Source organism: Oryctolagus cuniculus, chromosome 7 (assembly GCF_964237555.1).
Source record: "Oryctolagus cuniculus chromosome 7, mOryCun1.1, whole genome shotgun sequence".
In the NCBI taxonomy this organism is placed as follows: domain Eukaryota; kingdom Metazoa; phylum Chordata; class Mammalia; order Lagomorpha; family Leporidae; genus Oryctolagus; species Oryctolagus cuniculus.
In genome coordinates, this window is record NC_091438.1 from 87,191,256 (window position 1) to 87,213,575 (window position 22,320).

Here is a 22,320-nt window from a genome sequence, read left to right on the forward strand (position 1 = left end):
GAGAAGTCAAAGGTGTAAAGAGAGAAAAATGAAATCGAAATTGTGAAAAATGGGAGACAGAGTTGCACAGAGTAATGTGGTAGAATTATAAGTGATGTTGACAGTCCATCTGAAGTTGAAGGTGGTGAATTTATACAGCCCTTCTGTGTGACTTTCTCAAGGAGTACTTAGCTCTTGGTTGAAAGCACTGAGAATACAGATACAGACAGCTGATTTATTAGAGTTGGACTTTTGTCTGAAGGATATGATAAAAACACAAAAATATAAAGGATTTTGGGAACCATGCAATCTCAACTGTTAAGAAAAAAAATGAAGAGGAGAACTGATGGGTGAATAGATGATGAGTTTTTTTGTTTGTTTGTTTGGTTTTTTTGACAGGTAGAGTTATAGACCGTGACAGATAGGGAGAGACAGAGGGAAGAAAGGCCTTCCTTCCATTGGTTTACTCTCCAAATGGCTGCTACGGCTGGCGCTACGCCAATCTGAAACCAGGAGCCAGGTGCCTCTTCCTGGTCTCCCATGTGGGTGCAGGGGCCCAAGCACTTGGGCCATCCTCCACTGCCCTCCCGGGCTACAGCAGAGAGCTAGAATGGAAGAGGAGCAATCTGGACTAAAAGCGGCACCCATATGGGATGCTGGCACCGCAGGTGGAAGATTAACCAAGTGAGCCACGGCACTGGCCGGAGAAGTTCTAATATTAAATGATCATAGCAGGAATATATTTTTTTAAACTTTTATTTAATGAATATAAATTTCCAAAGCACAGCTTATGGATTACAATGGCTTCCCCCCCCCATAACGTTTCTCCCACCCGCAACCCTCCCCTTTCCCACTCCCTCTCCCCTTCCATTCACATCAAGATTCATTTTCAATTCTCTTTATATACAGAAGATCAGTTTAGCATACATTAAGTAAAGATTTCAACAGTTTGCTCCCACACAGAAACATAAAGTGAAAAATACTGTTTGAGTACTAGTTATAGCATTAAATCTCAATGTACAGCACACTAAGGACAAAGATCCTACATGAGGAGTAAGTGCACAGTGACTCCTGTTGTTGACTTAACAAATTGACACTCTTGTTTATGGCCTCAGTAATCACCCTAGGCTCTTGTCATGAACTGCCAAGGCTATGGAAGCCCCCTGAGTTCACTGACTGATAATTTTTAGAGAAGGCCATGGTCAAAGTGGAAGTTCTCTCCTCCCTTCAGAGAAAGGTACCTCCTTCTTTGATGACCCGTTCTTTCTACTGGGATCTCACTCGCGGAGATCTTTCATTTAGGTTTTTTTTTTTTTTTTTCCCCAGAGTGTCTTGGCTTTCCATGCCTGAAATACTCTCATGGGCTTTTCAGCCAGATCCGCCTGCCTTAAGGGCTGATTCTGAGGCCAGAGTGCTGGTTAGGACATCTGCCATTCTATGAGTCTGCTGTGTATTTCACTTCCCATGTTGGATCATTCTCTCCCTTTTTTATTCTATCAGCTAGTATTTGCAGACACTAGTCTTGTATAAATGCTCCCTTTGGTTCTTAGTCCTATCATTATGATCAATTGTGAACAGAAATTGATCACTGGGACTAGTGAGATGGCATTGGTACATGCCACCTTGATGGGATTGAATTGGAATCCCCTGATATGTTTCTAACTCTACCGTTTGAGGCAAGGCAGCTTGAGCATGTCAGCAGGAATATTTTTAAAGTAAACAAAATGAGAGGATATTATGATCAAGAATAATGGTATTCCTAGACTTTGTGATTCTTGATCAGTTAATGAATAACATAAGATTCTTGGTGAGACTAGATGAAATGAAGTAAAGAGAAAAGGATGGGAGAGAAAATGGTCAAGAAACTGAGATGTAATAATGATGACTGGATCATCCACAAAGAATTTAAAGCCACTCACAAATAATGCAGGGCTTAGAGCACAGATAAAGATTTTGAGGGAGGTGTTGCAAAGTTTTTGATGAATGAAAAGTAAGGGCTTGGTAAATGATAGCAACAAGGATGAGACACATAGTGGTACAGTTGAACTATATGTCTCAAATCAAAGTTGTTGTTGTTGTTGTTTGAGAGGCAGAGCCAAAGAGAGAGAGTTCACTTCCACTGGTTCATTTCCCAAATACCTGCAAGAGCCAAAGTTGAGCCAAGCCAAAGCTGGGAGCCAGGAACTCAATCAAAGTCTCCCACATGGGTAGTAGGGACCCAATTACTTGAGCCATCTCTGCTGTCTCTCATGGGTACACATCACCAAGAAGCTGCAACAGGAACAGAGCTGGGACTTGAACCCAAACACTCCAATATGAGATGTGGGTATCCTAAGTAATAAATTAACCACAAGACAAAAAGCTTGCCTCTCAAATGATAGATTTTTCAAAAGGTTGGAAGCACACAGTTTTTCCTAATCCAATATCTTATCTTCCTGAGACCGATATCTCCCTAGCAGTTAAAAGTGATATGTTTGGTATATAAACTACTATTCTAAAAAGAGATAAAGAGGCATCCTCATACAAACAAATCAGATATTATCTCAAAATAGTTAGTATATTACAGAGAAAGTTCCTGCCAACTGGGGATGGTGGGAGATGATTATGCTTCTAACAGAGGCTTGAGTTTTTGATACATTTAACTATCTATACTCTTAGCTTCCAACATGACACAGCCCAAGAACTGCTAATTCTAGGGCTTAAAACACTAAACAAAATAGATGTTCTCTCTACCACCATAGATCACACTGTAGAGTAGGGGAAGCAGCTAAGAAAGTGATACAATGTGTTACAATTATAGGTGTAAAAATCTCCAAAATGAACTCAAAACAGGTTTCTACTCCATCAGTTTCAGTCTATTTCCCAAGATAACCTCAGAAATTCCAAACTTATTCCTATATAAACTCCTACATTGCATTTTCACTCTACTATCAATTTCGGGAATCAGCACATCATTATAAATATCATAAAATCTATCTCTCAACTTAAGTACAACGGCCAAGTCATATAATTTTTTGTATCTATGGACTTGCATAGTGTCTGGTACCACGCAGGCACTCAGTAAGTACACATTAAGAATGACTGAAGGGGCCGGAGTTGTGGCATAGTGGGTAAAGTCACCGCCTGCAGTGCCAGCATCCCATAGGGGCAACAGTTCAAGTCCTGGCTGCTCCACTTCCAATCTAGCTCTCTGTTATGGCCTGGGAAAGCAGTAGAAGATGGCCCAACTCCTTACGCCCCTGCACCTATGTGGGAGACCCAGAAGAGGCTCCTGGCTCCTGGCTTCAGATAGGCACAGCTTCAATTGTTGCGGCCATTAGGGGAATGAACCAGTGGATGGAAGACCTTTCTCTCTCTCTGCCTCTGCCTCCACCTTTGTCCCTCTGTAGCTCTGCCTTTCAGATAAATAAATCTTAAAAAAAAAAAAAAAAAAAGACTGAAGGATTGAATGAACAAATTAAATTAAATTGATTAATTAAGTGAATTAGATTAAATGAATGTCTTATCCCTCTGTCATTCTATGAGTTGACCTATGGCTTATTTAGTGAGCTCAAGATTACACTCAAAAGTACAATTCATCCTTCTCCAGTTTAATCTTCCATAGCTCCTACTCAACAAGGAAGTGAGCTGGGATCGGAGTAGCCAACACTATCAGCATAACTGGTCCCTATAAAAGAAGTTAAGTAACATCTGTATGAAAATGTTCTCTCAAATTTGTGGCTTACATATAATAGCCTACTGATGTTGTTGATAATCTACTTTAAAAATGTAGTATAAAAATTGAATATTCACTCTATTAACTTGGACCCTAAACTAATCAGACCTCAAGGCAGTCTCTAACTTTTTGAGGACAAAGACCTGATAGAGAAGAGAGGTTTGCTACAGATTTGAGGTTTAAATTCAACAGTTGCCTCACAAGAGTACGAAAGTTTCAGAAGTCACCAAAAAGTTAACATACAAACAGTAGGCAATAGTGAATACAATAAATTATGGCTTTATAACTCATTATCCCAAGCCAGATAAAAGATATGGCATCTTTGTAAGGCAGAACTAATTTCTATTATGCTGGTGCATCAATTCACTTAGTGCATTAGTGCATTTCTGTCTTTAAAAGAATCCTGGGGGGGCTGGTACTGTGGCATAGTGGGTAAAGCTGCAGCCTGCAGTGCCGGCATCCCATATGGGTGCCGGTTCAAGTCCCAGCTGCTCCACTTCAGATCCAGATCTCTGATGTGGCCAGGGAAAGCAGCAGAAGATGGCCCAAGTCCTTGGGCCCCTGCACCCAATTGTGAGACTTCGGACCAGAAGCTCCTGGCTTTGGATTGGCACAGCTCTGGCCATTGTGGCCATCTGGGGCATGAACCAGCAGAATGGAAGACCCCTCCCTCTCTCTCTGCCTCCGCCTCTAACTCTGCTTTTCAAATAAGTAAATGCATCTTTACAAAAAAAAAAAAAAAGAATCCCAGGCACTGGTGTTGTAGCACACCAGGTTAGGTTAAGTCACTGCCTGCAATGCCAGCATCCCATCTAGATGCCAGTTTGAATTCTGGCTGCTCTACTTCCAATCCAGCTCCCTGTTAACGGCCTGGGAAAAGCAGTGGAAGGCCTGGGAAAAGCCCTGGACATTATGGCCATTTGAGGAGTTAATCAGCAGTTGGAAGATCAATCTCTTTCTCTCCCTCTAACTCTGCCCATCAAATAAATAAAACAAATCTTAAAAAAAAATCCCGGCCGGCGCCGCGGCTCACTAGGCTAATCCTCCGCCTTGTGGCGCCGGCACACCGGGTTCTAGTCCCAGTCGGGGCGCCGGATTCTGTCCCGGTTGCCCCTCTTCCAGGCCAGCTCTCTGCTGTGGCCCGGGAAGGCAGCGGAGGATGGCCCAAGTCCTTGGGCCCTGCACCCCATGGGAGACCAGGATAAGTACCTGGCTCCTGCCATTGGATCAGCGCGGTGCGCCGGCCGCAGTGCGCTGGCCGCGCCGGCCATTGGAGGGTGAACCAATGGCAAAGGAAGACCTTTCTCTCTGTCTCTCTCTCTCACTGTCCACTCTGCCTGTCAAAAAATAAAAAAAATAAAAAAAAAATCCCAAGTTTGATTCAGAAAATCACTTGCATAGATACAGAGCAATAATGATTCAGATTTTTCATTATAATAGCAAAATGAAAAACCAAATTATTGTCAAAGAAAATATCCTATACTCTACTTCCTACAACATTCTCATAATTATGGTTTTAGCTATGTTAAATCTTTTAATAGACTGAAAGCTACATGAAAGGAACTCTTTATTCCTCATCCCCTTAGTTAAAGAATAAAAATCAATAAATAAATGCTTGCTTTTTAGCAAGTTGAAATATAAAAATGCATTAAAAGTTAAACTATACCTCCAGATCAGGAGAAATAATTTATTATTTATTTAATAGTAGTAAATTTCAATATTAGCAACAAAAAAGACACGCTTATGAATATTGATGATTCTTTCAGAAGGTATAGTGGACAGCAGGTTATAATACTTAGAAAAACTGTGAAAAGAAAAATAAAACTTTTCCAAATGTTTTTAAAGATTTATTTATTTATTTTGAAAGTAAGAGTTACAGAGAGATGGAGAAAGAGATTGATTTTCCATCTACTGGTTCATTCCCCGAGATGGCCACAGCAGCAAGCACTAGGCCAGGCTGAAGCCAGGAGCCAGAAGCTTCATCTGGGTCTACAACATGAATGTCAGGAGCTCAAACACTTGAGCCATCTTCTGCTGCTTTTCCCAGGACATTAGCAGGGAGCTAAATTGGAAGTGGAACAGCTGGGACAAAAACCAGTGCCCATATGAGAATCCAGCGTCACTGGCAGTAGTTTATCTGCTACACCACAATACCAACCTGTAGCTTTTCCAATTTTTAGATACACTAGCTGAATTTATAAAAATAAATGTTTTCAATTTTAAACATAAATGACAACTAATCAGTTAAATACATTTATTCTTTAAGCCCAGTTGATACCAAGGTTTACTCTACTTCCTTTTATTTTCTGTACTTGCTGTTTAAAAAAATTTTAACTGATATATAAAAATTGTACATATTTATAGGGTACCATGAGATATTTTGATACATATATACATTGTGTGATGTTAAAATCAGGGTAAACATGTTTCCTCAAATAGTTATTTCTTTATTATAAAAACAATAAAAATCTTTTCTTCTGGCTTTTTTTGAAAAATATACAGTACATCATCATTATGTACAGTCACCTGAGAAGAACAATGAACATATTTCTTCCAACTATAACTTAATACCCATTAATCAACCTCTCCCTATACCTCCCTTCCTGCTACTCTCCCTAGCAACCACTACTGTACACTCCACTTCTGTGAGTCAATTCTTTTAGATTCTATAGATGAGTATCATCACATGGTATCTGTCTTTCTATGCCAGGTTATTTCACTAACATATTGACCTGTAGTTCCATCAATGTTGCACAACTGGCTTGTATTGGTCTTGAAGAATAGTCTAGGGGTTCTACTGTTTGAAATTTAGGTGTAATACTTTATCCATTTTAGTATTTTTTTTGTTCTAGTACCATTGGTTGAACTCTGTAATTAACACACAATTATTCTTAGGTGTTTAAATTTTAACTGAAAAGTGATCTCTGTTAGGAATTTGGAAAACATTATGCTGAGTGAAATAAGCCAATCCCAAAGGGACAAATACCACTTGTTCTCCTTGATAGGTGACAACTAACTGAGCACCAAAAAGGAAACCTGTTAAAGTGAAATGAACACTATGAGAAACGGTGACTTGATCAGCCCTCACCCTGACTGTTGATGAGCAACTTAATATGTTATCCCTCTTAGTATTTTTTTTGTTTGTTCTACTTAATACTTTTGGTTGAATACTGTAATCAATACACAATTCTTCTTAAGTGCTGAAACTTAACTGAAAAGTGATCCCTGTTAAATATAAGAGTGGGAATAAGAGAGGGAAGAGATGTGCAATTCGGGACATGCTCAAGCTGACTTACCTCAAATGGTAGAGTTAGAAACATATCAGGGGATTCCAATTCAATCCCATCAAGGTGGCATGTACCAATGCCATCTCACTAGTCCCAGTGATCAATTTCTGTTCACAATTGATCATAATGATAGGACTAAGAACCAAAGGGAGCATTTATACAAGACTAGTGTCTGCAAATACTAGCTGATAGAATAAAAAAGGGAGAGAATGATCCAACATGGGAAGTGAAATACACAGCAGACTCATAGAATGGCAGATGTCCTAACCAGCACTCTGGCCTCAGAATCAGCCCTTAAGGCAGGCGGATCTGGCTGAAAAGCCCATGAGAGTATTTCAGGCATGGAAAGCCAAGACACTCTGGGGAAAAAAAAAAAAAAAAACCTAAATGAAAGATCTCCGCGAGTGAGATCCCAGTAGAAAGAACGGGTCATCAAAGAAGGAGGTACCTTTCTCTGAAGGGAGGAGAGAACTTCCACTTTGACCATGGCCTTCTCTAAAAATTATCAGTCAGTGAACTCAGGGGGCTTCCATAGCCTTGGCAGTTCATGACAAGAGCCTAGGGTGATTACTGAGGCCATAAACAAGAGTGTCAATTTGTTAAGTCAACAACAGGAGTCACTGTGCACTTACTCCTCATGTAGGATCTCTGTCCTTAGTATGCTGTACATTGAGATTTAATGCTATAACTAGTACTCAAACAGTATTTTTCACTTTATGTTTCTGTGTGGGAGCAAACTGTTGAAATCTTTACTTAATGTATGCTAAACTGATCTTCTGCATATAAAGAGAATCGAAAATGAATCTTGATGTGAATGGAAGGGGAGAGGGAGTGGGAAAGGGGATGGTTGCAGGTGGGAGGGAAGTTATGTGGGGGGAAGCCATTGTAATCCATAAGCTGTACTTTGGAAATTTATATTCATTAAATAAAAGTTTAAAAAAAGATTTTCTGTGTGTATACTACTTTATTTTAAATACTTCAATCATATAGCCCTAATTTATCTAGATTAAAGAGCTCTAATTTTTTAAAATTCATATTCATACAATAGGCCTTCCTTTTTCTTACTCCTATAAGCCACCTCTAATATAAACTTTCTGGTTCTGCCATATACCAAACATCACAACTACATATAGTATATATGGAGGGTTTTACATGAAAGTAGAATGCTATGTTTTATTTCCAATACTCTCCCCAGATGGGCAACATTTAGATGACTCTTTTCTTGTAATACAATATGAAAATATTTTAAAACATCAGTACAGTGATTCATAAATTTGTTTCTTGGGTCATAACTCAGAGACTATCATTCTTTAAGTGAAGATTTAAATTGTTCTCTAAATATATTACCTTATTTTCATTTGCATATATAGTTTCACTTACCATTTCTCTAACCCATACAATTTGTGAAAGCTTTCTATAATGTATAATTTACAAGAAAGTCTTTTTTTTTTAATAATTATAATAAAACCATTAGGTTATGAAGCTGGAAGAGATCATAGCACTACCATTGAATCCACCCTTCTCAATTTTATACCACAGCTTGGAGACTTCAGAAAACTCTAGGGGAAGAAAATTGATATTTACTTTGAATATAATCTATGTTGTTGCTATATTTTACATGTTATTTTCACTATTACAAATGATTAAAGTTCAATAGCTTACCAGATATATAAACTATGAAACTAGTATTTCATATGACTTTAAATTACTCTGCTGCTTTAAAAGTTACATTGCTCTAATCTGTACTTTGGCTTTTACACTTTTCAAAACAAAAATGCTAAAATTTTAGTACTTACAGTTCTTAATTTATAGAAATTATTTCAGATAACACAGTTTCTAAACAGCTGGTCTTAAAAAAGAAATAAAATGAATATGGAATGTAGGAAAAGCCCCTTAATTATCCAAAGTCATATCCCAGCCACCCATGGCTGGGAGGATGAAAAGCAGTCCATATTCACAACATCCAATCATTTTTCAGAAATGTCATGGGCATCCTGACTTCAGTATTTCCCTGACCTTACTACTTCCAAATCTACTCCTGCCCTGTGTTCATTTCCTGACTCCATTATTAGCATCACAACCTATCCATAAGACACGAAAGTTAACTTCAGTGTCACCCCCAATTTTTCCTCTCCCTTAATCCCTATGGGCAATTAGTAAAATACAGTCTGTTCTTCTTTGGTTTCCAAATTTCTCCCAATGCAGATTCTGGGCCCTATCCATGTCTCTCTATCACCTTGGTTCTCAGAATTCTTCAGACAAATGGACTATACAAGTTTTCTTGCTCCATTTGCTCCACAGTGATGCATCTTCACATGGCCATAAGAATAATCTCTTTAAATCCCAAATTTTATAATATCTTTCCCTATTTCAAAGTATAATAGCTCCTAAGTGTGCACACTAACTCTGTCCATTATGTGATCTTTGTCAATTCTTCAGTCTCATCATTTATTATATATTCTCTTCCCTCCCTACCACGAACCTCATACTCTTATCAATTAGTAACAATGGAAATTTACCTCTTTATCTTGAATAGCTACGGTGCTTCACTCCTCTGAATCTGCCTACTCTGTGCTCCCTCTACTCAGAACACCCTTCCTCTTGTAGTCCATTTAGTGAACAGTTTCCATTTTTACTTCTCAACTCAGGGTTCACTTCTCTGTGAAGCGCTTCTCGAACCTTTCCCCATCCCAGTAGAAATCATCATTTTTCCCTAGGTTACCCTATGGAACTTTCATGAAAGCATTCGTATCAGGGTTCCTCTCGTTTACTGTCGATATATCTGTCTCTATTCTGTAATAATAGGCACCCTGGTGAAGTTACTACATCCTATTTAATCTTTATTTCTATAGCCTTCCATAGAATCTGTCATATATTGGGAGCTCAATTATAAGTACTGAATGAATGAAACAACAAGGAAAATAGCTAGGCAGAATACACTTGATGGAATATTTTTTTAAAGAAAGACTGCTCAAAATAATACGGTATTGACCTACATATATATATATGTGTGTGTGTGTGTGTGTGTGTGTATATTTTTTTTTTTTTTGACAGGCAGAGTTAGACAGTGAGAGAGAGAGAGAGACAGAGAGAAAGGTCTTCCTTCCATGGGTTCACTCCCCAAATGGCCACTATGGCTAGTGCTACGCCAATCTGAAGCCACGAGCCAGGTGGTTCCTCCTGGTCTCCCATGCGGGTGCAGGGCCCAAGCACTTGGGCCATCCTCCACTGCCTTCCCAGGCCACAGCAGAGAGCTGGACTGGAAGAGGAGCAACCGGGACAGAATCTGGCACCCCAACCAGGACTAAAACCCAGTGTACCAGCGCGGCAGGCGGAGGATTAGCCTAGTGATCCGCAGCGCTGGCCGACCTACATATATTTGCCTCCTATAAATTCTGCACTTTCTATTTAACCTAATTTTTTAATTAAAAACTTAAGATTTATTCATCTGAGGAAATTTGGTTACATATGTGTGCTAACACTTATTATCACTTAGATATACTGACAATTTCATACATTATAGTAATTGTATCAACTTAATGGAATCTCAAAATTCATGATGGTTAACTTTTAACTGACAAGACCTTAATAACTATCCTGGCTTACCTAGGATTAGCTCAAGTGCTGCTTCTGCCACTCAGTCATGGCTTACTTTTCTAAGCTGCCTTTGGTGCTTAGAAAATGCTCTAGGCCAGTGCCGCTGTAGCTCAATAGGCTAACCCTCCACCTGCAACGCCGGCACACTGGGTTCTAGTTCCGGTCGGGGTGCCGGATTCTGTCCCGGTTGCTCCCCTTTCAGTCCAGCTCTCTGCTATGGCCCGGGAGTGCAGTGGAGGATGGCCCAAGTGCTTGGGCCCTGCACCTGCATGGGAGACAAGGAGGAAGCACCTGGCTCCTGGCTTCTGATCAGCGCGGTGCGCCAGCCGCAGCGGCCATTGTGGGGTACCAACGGAAAAAAGGAAGACCTTTCTCTCTGTCTCTCTCTCTCTCACTGTCCACTCTGCCTGTCAAAAAGAAAAAAAAATGCTCTAATTATCCTGCAGCCAGCAATGAAAAGCAATAATCTGTATATCCTAAGTGAAGGACACTGAGTAGGAGAATGTTAGATAATTTTATACAATAGATAATTTACACAAAAAATTCCCATAATTATGATGAACTGGATGAAATCATATGTAGGTCATCAAAACTGCATACAAGTTTTGACCTTTTTTAAAAACTAAGGAAGACGACTCCCAAGTACCTCTGCCCCATTTACTAAATTGTAACAGATATCTGCTACCAATTTTCCTTAACAAAAAGTCTGATAATGAAAGCTTTAAATTGGTAGGTAACTTTATAAGTTATACACAAATTATTAAACTATTATAATTTGCTAAGTTTATAAATGCTAATATAGAGGAAATGCTAAGGAAGTAAGTTAATTCCTAGCTCGAAGAAAGGCAAGTCTATAATTCTGTTCACCTATACATACTTATGTGGGTCCACAAATTACCAAGATACAGAAAGATGGGTTGACATTTTATTATAGGCAAAGACAGCTATGTTCCAAATCTGTGTTGTCCAATATACCAAACACCAATTAGTCACATGTATGTTAAATACTCAGTTCCTCACAGCACTAGTCACATTTCAATCCCATAACAATCACACATAGCCAGTTTTGCAATCATGTTGCACAGCATAGATGGAAAACATTTCCATCACCACAGAAAGTTGGATTTGACAGTGCTATTCTAAACTATGGTAAAATACAAGTTTTTAAAATACTTTAAAAATGTTAACACAAGTTTAAAAATAATTTTAATTGGCTATTTAACAGGAAGAGAAGGCATACATCTACAAGAATAGATAAGTATAATTAGTAATGAAGGCTTTAAATATATAAAATTTTACATGGCTTAGTTTTATGATACTAAATCTAAAAAAGATTTTCAAGGCAATTTAATCGTAATTTTCCAAATAAAACTGAATACAAAGATTGGTACAAGAAAAATTAATCTTTTTCATATATTTAAAATTTCAAAAAAACTACTGAGTGCAACCAAAATGTGCTACAATTCATAATAAACTTAAACAAAATATAAGCTCATATATGTGCTTTAGGATTGTCTTTTCCATTGGATACAGATACTATTTAGCATAGTGGTTAGGATTTCAGGTTCTGGAATTAAGTTGCCTAGATGTGAGTGTTGCTTGTTGACCTACTAACTGTGTTATCTTAAATAAGTCATTTATGCCGAGTCTTCACTTTTGCCTTTTGTAAATAGAGAAATAACTGCACTACTTCATAAGGTTTGAAAAGATTAAGTGAAATTATACATGCAAACCACTTGGAAAACTTGGAAAAAGACTATTATTGGCCCTCAAAATATGTTATCTGTTCAGAAACTTGTATTTTGTTGAACCTAATCTATTTATGGCTTTCTTTGATTTCTATTCACCTTCAAGTTATTCAAACAGAGATTCTCTGCAAAACATTCAAAGATCATTAAGTGAACACTAAGCTAAGGGGTCTTTACCACTTGTAGTCATGAGAGAATCTGTATCAAAATCTATAATAACTCTCAACATCTTTATCAAGAGTAAATAATACAAGGTCCCATTGGCAATCTGTAGGTGCAATATTTTTTAAAAAGTAATTGACAAATAAAAACCCTTCCCAGGTTAAAAGAAGTGGCATGTTGAGGCTGGTGCCATGGTGTTAGGAGTAAAAGCTGGTGCCTACAGTGCCAGAATCCCATATGGGTGCGGGTTCGAGTCCCAACTGCTCCACTTCCAATCCAGCCCTCTGCGATAGCCTGGGAAAGCAGTAGAAGATGGCCAAGTCCTTGAGCCCCTGCACCTGTGTGGAAGACCCAGAAGAATCTCCTGGTTCCTGGCTTTGGATTGGCACAGCTCCAGCAGTTGCAGCCAACTGGGGAGTGAACCAGCAGATGAAAAACCTCTCTCTCTCTCTCTCTCTCTCTCTCTCTCTTTATCTCTCACTCTCTTTGCCTCTCCTTCGCTCTCTGTGTAGCTCTAACTTTCAAGTAAATAAATAAATCTTTTTTTAAAAAAGTGGGATGTATTTTTTGTGTTGGTGACTGTGGGTAGAGTAAAAAGTAGGAAGCTGCGTAAGTAAAACAATATGGAATGATGAGTTTAAAACTTCATAGAGAATTGTAGTCTCACTTGTATATTGTGATTACTGACGCCATAAACAAGAGTGTCAATTGTTAAATCAACAACAGGAGTCACTGTGCACTTAGTCCCCATGTAGGATCTCTGTCCTTAATGTGTTGTACTATGTGAATTAACAGTATAACTAGTACTCAAACAGTACTTTACACTTTGTGTTTCTGTGTGGGTGCAAACTGTTAAATCTTTACTTAGTATATACTAAATTGATCTTCTGCATATAAAGATAATTGAAAATGAATCTTGATGTGAATGGGATGGGAGAGGGAGCAGGAGATGGGAGGGTTGCAGGTAGGAGGGAGGTTATGGGGTGGGGGGGAAGCCACTGTAATCCAAAAGCTGTACTTTGGAAATTTATATTTGTTAAATGAAAGTTTAAAAAAAAAAACTTTATGCTTCTGTGTATTAGCTGATATATTTTTTTTTGACAGGCAGTTAGAGAGAGAGAGAGAGACAGAGAATTATAGACAGTGAGAGAGAGACAAAGAGAAAGGTCTTCCTTCTGTTGATTCACTCCCTTAATGGCCGCCACGGCCAGTGCTGCACTGATCCGAAGCCTGGAGCTGGGTGCTTCCTACCAGTCTCCCATGCAGGTGCAGGGCCCAAACACTTGGACCATCCTCCACTGCCCTCCTGGGCCACAGCAGAGAGCTGGACTGGAAGAGTAGCAACCAGGACCAGTACCCTGCGCCCCAACCAGGACTAGAACCCAGGTTGCTGGCACCGCAGGCGGAGGATTAGCCAAGTGAGCCACAGCGCTGGCCAGCTGATATTTAATTAACTACACATCAACTTAGTTTGAAGAATAATTTTTATTTATTTATCTGTATTTATTTGAGAGACAGGCAGAACTCCCATCTACTGATTCACTCTGCAGTTGCTCACACCTCCAAGGGCAAGGCCTTATCAAAGCCAGGAACCAGTAACTTAATCTAGGTCTCTCATATGGGTGTTACAGATCCAACAACTCAAACCCAGGCTCTCTGATATGGAATGCAGGTATCCCAATCAGCTCCTTAGCCACTATGCTCACTGCCTGCTCCAAAGAATAATATTTTTAAAAACATAGGTATGCAAAGAGGCTACTTCTTGGTTTTTGGTCTAGAATCAGGTACATAATGTTAAGTTATTATTTCATTAAGTTTTAAGCCACATCAATACAATTTCCTAGTTCATTATAGTACAGCAGGTACCCAAATTAATGTTATGTCCAGAATTTGTGGAGATGAGACTGGAATATCCCTAGTTTATTCAATATAGGTACCACATAATCAAAGTTAACCAACTCTCTCAATCATCTGTATGCTCAACTTTATTCTTCTGGGGTACTTTTAGAGATAAGCTCTAAATTCACCTACCTGTGAGAGATTAGTCCTAACCATAAACTTTTAATCAACTTGGTATTTTCAAATCAAACATTTTCCTATTGGCAATTTTTAGAATTCTAACTTTGCTTTTTCACAACATTAGCACTTATATTTTGCCTTTCAGTTAACGTTTATATTCGCATCTTCTCTCTCAGACTAGACAGTAAAACTTTTGAGTTTTCATTTTAACACTTGGCAAATGTATTAATTGATTATCTAGTGATACAGAATGGTGTCGGGCCATAAGATTTATCCCTTACTCTGATATTATTAATAGCAGGATCTCAACTCCTGCATTTTCAGAAGTCAGGTTGTTTGGCTTTGGAATGGAATGACTACATAAGCTAATTTCTAAGATCACTTACAATTCTAAAACTTTATGTGTCACCTGAAGTTTAAGTAACTACATTCAAGTTTGGAAACATAAATGTTCAAGAATAGTTCTCTAAAAAAATACAGAGAACAGTTAGGCACATAATGCTAAGAGTTGTTCTTTCCTTAAGGTTTACAACATATCAATACAATTTCTTTTTTCACTACATTAGAATAGCAACATATAGCTAATAACATTGTTCCAAATGAAACTGCAAACACTGATCAACTTGTGATTTTTCAAATAGTTTTCCCTATGAGTAGTATCTGTTCTTTAGTCTCTGCACAACATTTTTTCAAACTATTATGATGACCTTCAGTTACCATAAATAAACAACATAAAAAGCTTAAGAACTAGGCTGTCATCAACACTTAAGATTTTAGACAAAAAGTTACTCATAGGAATCATTTAAATATGTTTAGATATGCATTTAAAGTTTCTATTCTGTTTTCTGCAGATATTCCAATTGTTTGTCACAGCTGTGAGTTTCAAATTAACACTATCTGGATAAGAACTGATTTGGTAACTTATTAACAGAAATATATAGATGACAGAAGAGTCTACTACCATCATTAGAAATATGAACACTGTACAAGATACCACTCACTAAAGAAAATCACTGATGTGATTCAATCTTCACACATGGTTTTGTAATTTAATTAGCACAGATTTTATCTTTCAGTCAGCAGAGCTTTAAATGAACAGGGAAAACATCAACCTGTCAGGTACAAATAATTCTTCATATTTTCTGAATTCGTTACATTTTTGTACAGCTGGTTACCAATTTTGTGCAATTTAAAAAAGATAACCCAAGGTCTACTTCCACGCTTACTTCAAAAAATCTCCAGATCACACTAACTAAAGTATGCTCATAAAGTTTGTATGAGAGTTCATCAAACTTTTCTGGAGCTCCTGAAAATTAACACCAAAACCTTATTGATGAGACACAAGTCATATAATCAGTTGATTTCATTCACATTAAACAAAATGAATGATTAAATCCTTCTCTATCAATTCTGCTTCAATACAGAAAAAAAAAAAGCTATTCGCTTCACCTTAATTACAAAAGTAGCCTAACTCTTAAGTTACAAACATAGAAACATTAAAAGATACTATGTACATGAACTTTAATAAATTACCAGGTTCAGTTCCAGAGCTGAGATGTCATTTACTCCTAATGATATAATAAATATCAAATGGTGTTATTTGGTCATTCCGAATTATAAAATCTAACATGAACCTTGCCTAGGCAAACCAATTTTCTTTCACAACAACAACAATGCAAACACACAGAAAACCACACAGCCACGGCCACAGCCACAGGGCAATTCAGTGGGTATGGATTTTTGCTGTTTGGTGTAAAGTGTTGAATGCCCGCACGCACTTTCAGCTCTCAGAAGAAATCACCAGTGTTCTAGAAGCACTTCAACTCCGCATGACCTTTAAGTTTTACAAGCAGTGCAGTAGATTCGGGGAGGGGGGTGTCTAGAGATAAAGCACACCTGCTTCGATTTTTCCTCTAACGGGTCAAATTGCCGTTTGATCTTACTACGTTTTCCATTCCTAATCAGAAGAGATGAAGGATCGCTAAGACTCGGGATTAACTTCCTTGCGGAGAGCCAGCCTCGCAGCCCCTCACCTTGCGAGAGGCTGGGTTGGACCCAAGTGATGGAGTGGAGAGCGCGAAGTCTACCCACAGCACTACCTGTGGCGCCCAGCGAGGGGCTCGGGTGGGATGGCACACGGGACTTCTCCTGGACCACCTTTGGGGAAGTGTCCCAGGATGTGTGCGGTCCCGCTCGCTCTGAAGAGAAAGGGCATCGCGGGACCGCTTTCCCTTGGCTCGCCCCATCCGGCCCTTCACGCTCAGCGTTCACCCCGGAGCTGGCGGAGGGCGTGGGGGAGGCAGGCAGCTGGTCCCCGGGGCCCCAGGACTGGTTCCCAGCGGCCGCCGCTAGGCCTGGGCCATGCCCGCGGCCTCGGGGGCTGTGATGAGAGGGGCGCTCCGGGTCCCGCCCCGGCTCTCCCAGCGCGTCCCCAGACCCAGCCCTCGACTCACCGCTCTCCACCTCGCTGCCTTTCTTGGCGGTCGCCGCGTTCCCCATGACTGGGGCGATGGCAAGAAGGGGTCAGGGAGAGGAAGGGGGCTGGGGCCGACTCCGCCGTTCCACAGTCTAAGCCAACTCCCGCTTCTGCACCCGCCAGAGCAAGGGTTGCGCCCCGGTGCCCGCGATCCGGGCGGGAAGACCGGGCCGGGTCTGAGGAAAGGGATTCAGCCAACTCCACAGCAGCGGCGGCGGCGGCGGCGGCGGCGGCAGCGGTGGGGTAGCGGCGGCGGCGGCGGCAGCGGCGGCGGGCAGACACTCCCCCTTCCCCCAGCCCGCCCTCCCTGCGCGCCCCCGGACAGCCGCGCGCCCCGGGCTCGGCCCTAGCCCGGGTATATCTCCGCGGGCGGGCGCGCGCGCCGGAAGTGACGTGCGGGCCCGGGCCCGGGGGGCCCGCGGTGGGTCCCCGCTCTGCTTAGCTGGGGGGCAGTGGACTGAGATGGGGCGCAGAGGCGGCCGGGGGAGGTTCCTCGCTGCTGTGTCCCCCGTCTGGCACTCGGGCGCCCGTCCTCGAGGTAGCGGGAGGCGGCGTGAGAACCGTTAGTTGTGAAGAACGGAGAATCCTCTCCTGCCTAGCGCTCCCCGCCTGGGCCCCCGACGTCCTGAGATGGCCGGGGTTGCTTTCCTTGTGCAACGCGGCGGCTCCTAGCTCGAAGGCTGCCTTCTCCCCGCCCGGGCCGGAGAGGAACCGCACCGTCGGGCTGGAGACGGCACGCGAAGGGAAACCTCTGGGCCGCGGTATAAGCCCGGTCCCTGCTAGGGTCCTGGGTCAAGCCTGTGTTTCCCTGGCAGATGCAGGTACTCGCGGAGCCTACATTGTTGTCCTTCCGGTTCTTGGGCTCCGGTACCCTAGCCCTGGGATGTTTGCAGTGAGGTTGTTCACTCGCAGGTTTTGTCAGACGTCCCAGAGGAAGATGAAGAAAACGTTACTGTTTCTGCAGAATTTCTGTGGATGTGGAGCACTGTACTTAGCAACTTTGTAGATCTCAAAGTAAAATACATTCGCCATTGTTAGTGCATTTGTTTTAATACAGAAATTAGGTTACTTGGGTTGCTATTAAGTTTACTTATCAGGTCGTTTTATGCGGCCATCTAGTATTTTCTTCTTGCATGTTCCTTTGGACTTTGTTTTGTGAACATTTATTCCGAATTTAAAGTAGAATGAGTCCTCTCGGAGGGGCAGATAATACATGAATGTATTTTGTGTCCACAGGCACTGCAGTTGTTTAATGAATACCTGTTGGCTTGAAAATAAGCTGAGGAAATTTCTCAGGATTAAAAAAAAAAAAAAGAAGGAAAAAGCTTCAATACTCACAAAAAAACAGAATGGTAACTGTAGGAGTTTCTCAGTAAACTCTTCTTATTGTTAGTTTTGTAAAAATATCACATATTTACATCATGCATAATGTATTCCAAATACAAGCAGTAGCTCATTTGATCCTTAGAACGCAATGCCATACAGCCTGGTACTTATTAACAGACAACATGGAGAAGTTAACTAACGCACCCAGTGGTATCCAGCTGTTACCTGGCAGGAGCAAGGTTGGAGCCTAGGCATTTGGGTTCTAAAGTCTGAGAGTCTGTCCATCATGCTATCAGTCAAATGTGTATGCTGTAGTAAATTGCATTTCCAATATTTGAAGTCTATAGAGTTGAAAAGGTAGATGCACAATGAGTATTCTTCTTGATGGAAATTCATTATATTGTTTTCTGGGTTTCCAATAAATCCAAATAAAACAATATGGAACCAAAGATTTTGATTAGATGATGTGAGATTTTGTATCAGCAGGCAACAATACCACGTTTAGTTTTTTGGTTGTGACATTTTGGCCTGCATAAATTAAAAAGTCATTAGCATCGAACCATATATATAATAAAAATTTTATACTCTATTTTTGGAGCAAATCCTTTTAGACTCTTGGAATAATCATATTGCCTTCACTGGTTCAGTTTTTAAATGCATGCCTTTTTAAAGACCAACTAATAATAAAAGAGTAGTTAAATGCATAATATGTCACTTGCCATTACAAACACACAGAGAGAGAAAGAGAGAAGTACAGAGAGTCAAAGAAAGAGAGTTTCCACTCATTGGATCACTCCCCCAGACACCTGCAGTACCTCAAATTGGATCAGGTGGAAGCCAGTAACCAGAAACTCAGTCCAGTTCTCCCACATGGTTGGTGGCAGGAAACTAGAGTCAGGAGCCAGAGCCAGGTATTGAACTCAGGTACTCTAATATGGGATGTGGGCATCTTACCCACTTAGCTAAATGTCTATGCCATCATGTAGTTTTGAATTCTATGTTTCTAATGAGAGGGGAGCCATAAGTTTAATAATTCATTAATTTGAAAAGGAGAGAGCTCTTATAAAGTTAGATGTAATAATAGCCTGGAAAATTAACACATAAAAATAAAATTATTTTGTTTTCTCAATTTATCATTGCTTAAGGAAGTATATTATTTGCTAATGGAAAAAAATCTATTTAAAATTATTTTACCATTTTTATTTTTTCTTTATATGGTTACTTCAGTTTTATATTATCTTACACTGCTGCTCTGATTCAATGAAGCTTATACTTTAAAAGTACAGTTTGATTGGTTAACATTCATAATTATTATAACTACATACAAGTTGTTTTCTATATTAAAAATGATTTCCCTCTAGGGAGCCACTGTTTGGGTGATATCTAAAAGACTATTTCAAGAATTGTTTCTAAATTCTAGAAGAGGCAGAAGTTTTATTACTTTTCCAGTTATTCTTGAACGATTGGACTAGTGTGGGACAATTGCTACCTTGGGCCACAAATGTCTTTGCTTTGCACCAGATCTAGATCTTTTTCCAGGGAAGCAGACTTATTAAGAAGGGAGTCATGGCCAGCGCTGCGGCTCACTAGGCTAATCCTCCGCCTAGCGGCGCCGGCACACCGGGTTCTAGTCCCGGTCGGGGCGCCGGATTCTGTCCCGGTTGCCCCTCTTCCAGGCCAGCCCTCTGCTGTGGCCAGGGAGTGCAGTGGAGGATGGCCCAGGTGCTTGGGCCCTGCACCCCATGGGAGACCAGGAAAAGCACCTGGCTCCTGGCTCCTGCCATCGGATCAGTGCGGTGCGCCGGCCGCAGTGCACTGGCCACGGCGGCCATTGGAGGATGAACCAACAGCAAAAGGAAGACCTCTCTCTCTGTCTCTCTCTCTCACTGTCCACTCTGCCTGTCAAAAAAAAAAAAAAAAAAAAAAAAAAAAAAAAAAAAAAAAGGGAGTCATACAGAAAACAGACAGCCTCCCTTTCCATATAATATTTTGGCTAACCTCAGAACATGTAAGACTATGTAGCAGGGAAAATTCTATCAGTGGTAGCTTTAAGAAATAATTATCCTTTTTTCAATAATTTATTTTTAATTAATGAATGAATGAGTTAATTAAATGTATTCATTTGAAAAGCAGAGAGACAGCTCCCATTAGTTGGTTCAACTCCAAATGCCCACAACAGCTAGGGGTGGGCTTAGGTGAAGCCAAGAGCTAGGAACTCAGTTCTCACCTCACATTTCCGTGGCGGGGGCCCAAATATTCAAGCCATTAACTGCTGCCTCCCAGGGTGTGCATTAGCCAGAAGCTAGAACTAAAATCAGACCTGAGAATTGAACCCAGGCACTCTGATATGGGATGCAGTTGTTCCAAAGAGTGTTTTAGTTATTAAACCAAATGCTCACTTCATATTTTCTAGTACTTTATAAAAAATTTTTCATGTATCATTATCTTATCTGACCCTCACAACAAACATAGAGAAATAGATATTAGCACCATTTTACAAATGTTTAAAATAAAATGCCAAAGAAATGCAGTCACTTGGTCAAGGTCACTCAAAGAGTAAAAGGCAAAGCATCAGATTACCTGCAATCACTGTGTGGCAGAAACAATCTTGATCCTCATTAAGATTAGGTTTTATTATTTCTAGTTTCCAGATGAGGAAATGAAGGCTTAGGAACAAGGAGCCTTGGCTCCCTTCTTCCTAGAATCATCTGTTCACTCAAGAATGAGAAAAGGGAAAGAATGAGAGAATGAGTAAATTTTTACTCATTTATTTTCTAGTTTTTACTTATATTGTCAACTTGATTTCTGAGTCCTTTCAAAGTAAAGCAGCATATAAACATAATGTATGTCAAAAATACTTGTTTTTCTTTTATGGTCAGTGGAACAGATAAACTTGAAACTGATAACTACTGAACAATAATGACTGAGTCATTTTGTTTTTATATTTTACTTTACATCAAATAAACGCAAGTGAAGACTAATTTAACCATCACAGGGTTGTGATTATTTTGACTAATAATCCATAATCTTTATAGTCTAATATTTTATTATTGGATAAGATTCCTAAACCAAATGCACCCCTATGAATATAAGGCAAAGTGCAAAATAATGCTTCCAAATGAGGAAGTAAATGTACAGCTAAAATGTTATAATTCTTCAAATCATGCTAGTACAGTACGAAGTTGTCTTGTTGGGAGTAATCCCAACTGCTTTATTCAATAATGAATTCAGTATCTGAAGTTTGTTATGCATTTTGTGGAATATTCTTTTTCAATAAGAAAACTAAAGTAGTTGACTTTGATTAAGTAACCTGGTAAAAAGTCAACAAAAATGAGCTAGCCCCAGAGTAGAATTATAGCTTACTTCTTTTGCAGAAGGACTAGAATACAAATGAGAAAACAAAGCAGGTTCAGAAGAGGAGAAAAATGATTTCCTTTCTTATATATAGGAACTCTCAAAGTTTACATTTTTTTCCACTGTTCTTGCTTTATTAGTGTGTTTTTATTGAAACTGTTGTTAAATGTGAATTTCAGTGGTGTGCTATACATTTTTTCACATATACATGCAGAACAAAGATTCAGATTTACAAAACACTTGCTGCTTTATGAGATTGCCAAAAATTGTGCAAATCTTTTAGGAAACCTCAGTTTGTAACTGGAGCCTATCTTGACCAAGGTGAAAAAAAGGAGAATCTGGCTAATGAGATTAACATGCTGATGTTATTGATATTGACAAACCAAAGTACGGTATAGTCAGGTAGAAAGGATTCAACATTTGCAGACAAAAATCTAAGCTCATATTGGGGTTTCACTACCATATGTGATCTCCACATAAATTACTTAATTTCCCTTGGTCTTAGTTTCCTGAGTGTAACAATACGTGGATTAAATTAAATAATCTATAAAATCACCCAGGATAACTTTGGTTATATAATAGAGATTCAGTAACTATAAATCTGCCTGCTACCTTTTAATAACATTGTGTTTTCTTTCACTTAGGTTTCAACAGTCA

At 39.8% G+C, this 22,320-nt stretch overlaps 1 protein-coding gene and 2 long non-coding RNA genes across 6 annotated transcripts in view; all 3 read right to left on the reverse strand.

Annotated features, from left to right (window-relative positions):
* The window catches only part of PRKACB (protein kinase cAMP-activated catalytic subunit beta), a 223,868-nt gene that overhangs the window by 148,645 nt on the left and 52,903 nt on the right, over positions 1-22,320 (reverse strand). For 2 of the 4 annotated variants that reach the window (XM_070076960.1, XM_070076959.1), the window contains exon 1: positions 16,961-17,212. The exons of 1 other annotated variant lie outside the window; for it this stretch is intronic. In XM_070076960.1, the coding sequence (XP_069933061.1) occupies positions 16,961-17,006 (46 nt within the window). In that variant the 5' untranslated portion in view covers positions 17,007-17,212. Of the gene's footprint in view, positions 1-16,960; positions 17,282-22,320 lie in introns of those variants that run through there. One more of the 4 variants, XM_070076962.1, reaches the window with a different exon arrangement.
* On the reverse strand, positions 1,736-16,953 carry LOC138850412 (uncharacterized). Its single transcript, XR_011390149.1, has 2 exons — positions 6,221-16,953; positions 1,736-3,890 (listed from the first exon to the last, which is right to left on the reverse strand). It is a non-coding gene; the product is annotated as an uncharacterized lncRNA (long non-coding RNA).
* The window catches only part of LOC103350135 (uncharacterized), a 55,467-nt gene continuing 50,540 nt past the window's right edge, over positions 17,394-22,320 (reverse strand). The window contains exons 2-3 of the long non-coding RNA XR_001794510.3: positions 20,890-21,017; positions 17,394-18,837 (exon numbers count right to left, since the gene is read on the reverse strand). This is a non-coding gene — a long non-coding RNA (uncharacterized lncRNA). The remainder of the gene's footprint in view (positions 18,838-20,889; positions 21,018-22,320) is intronic.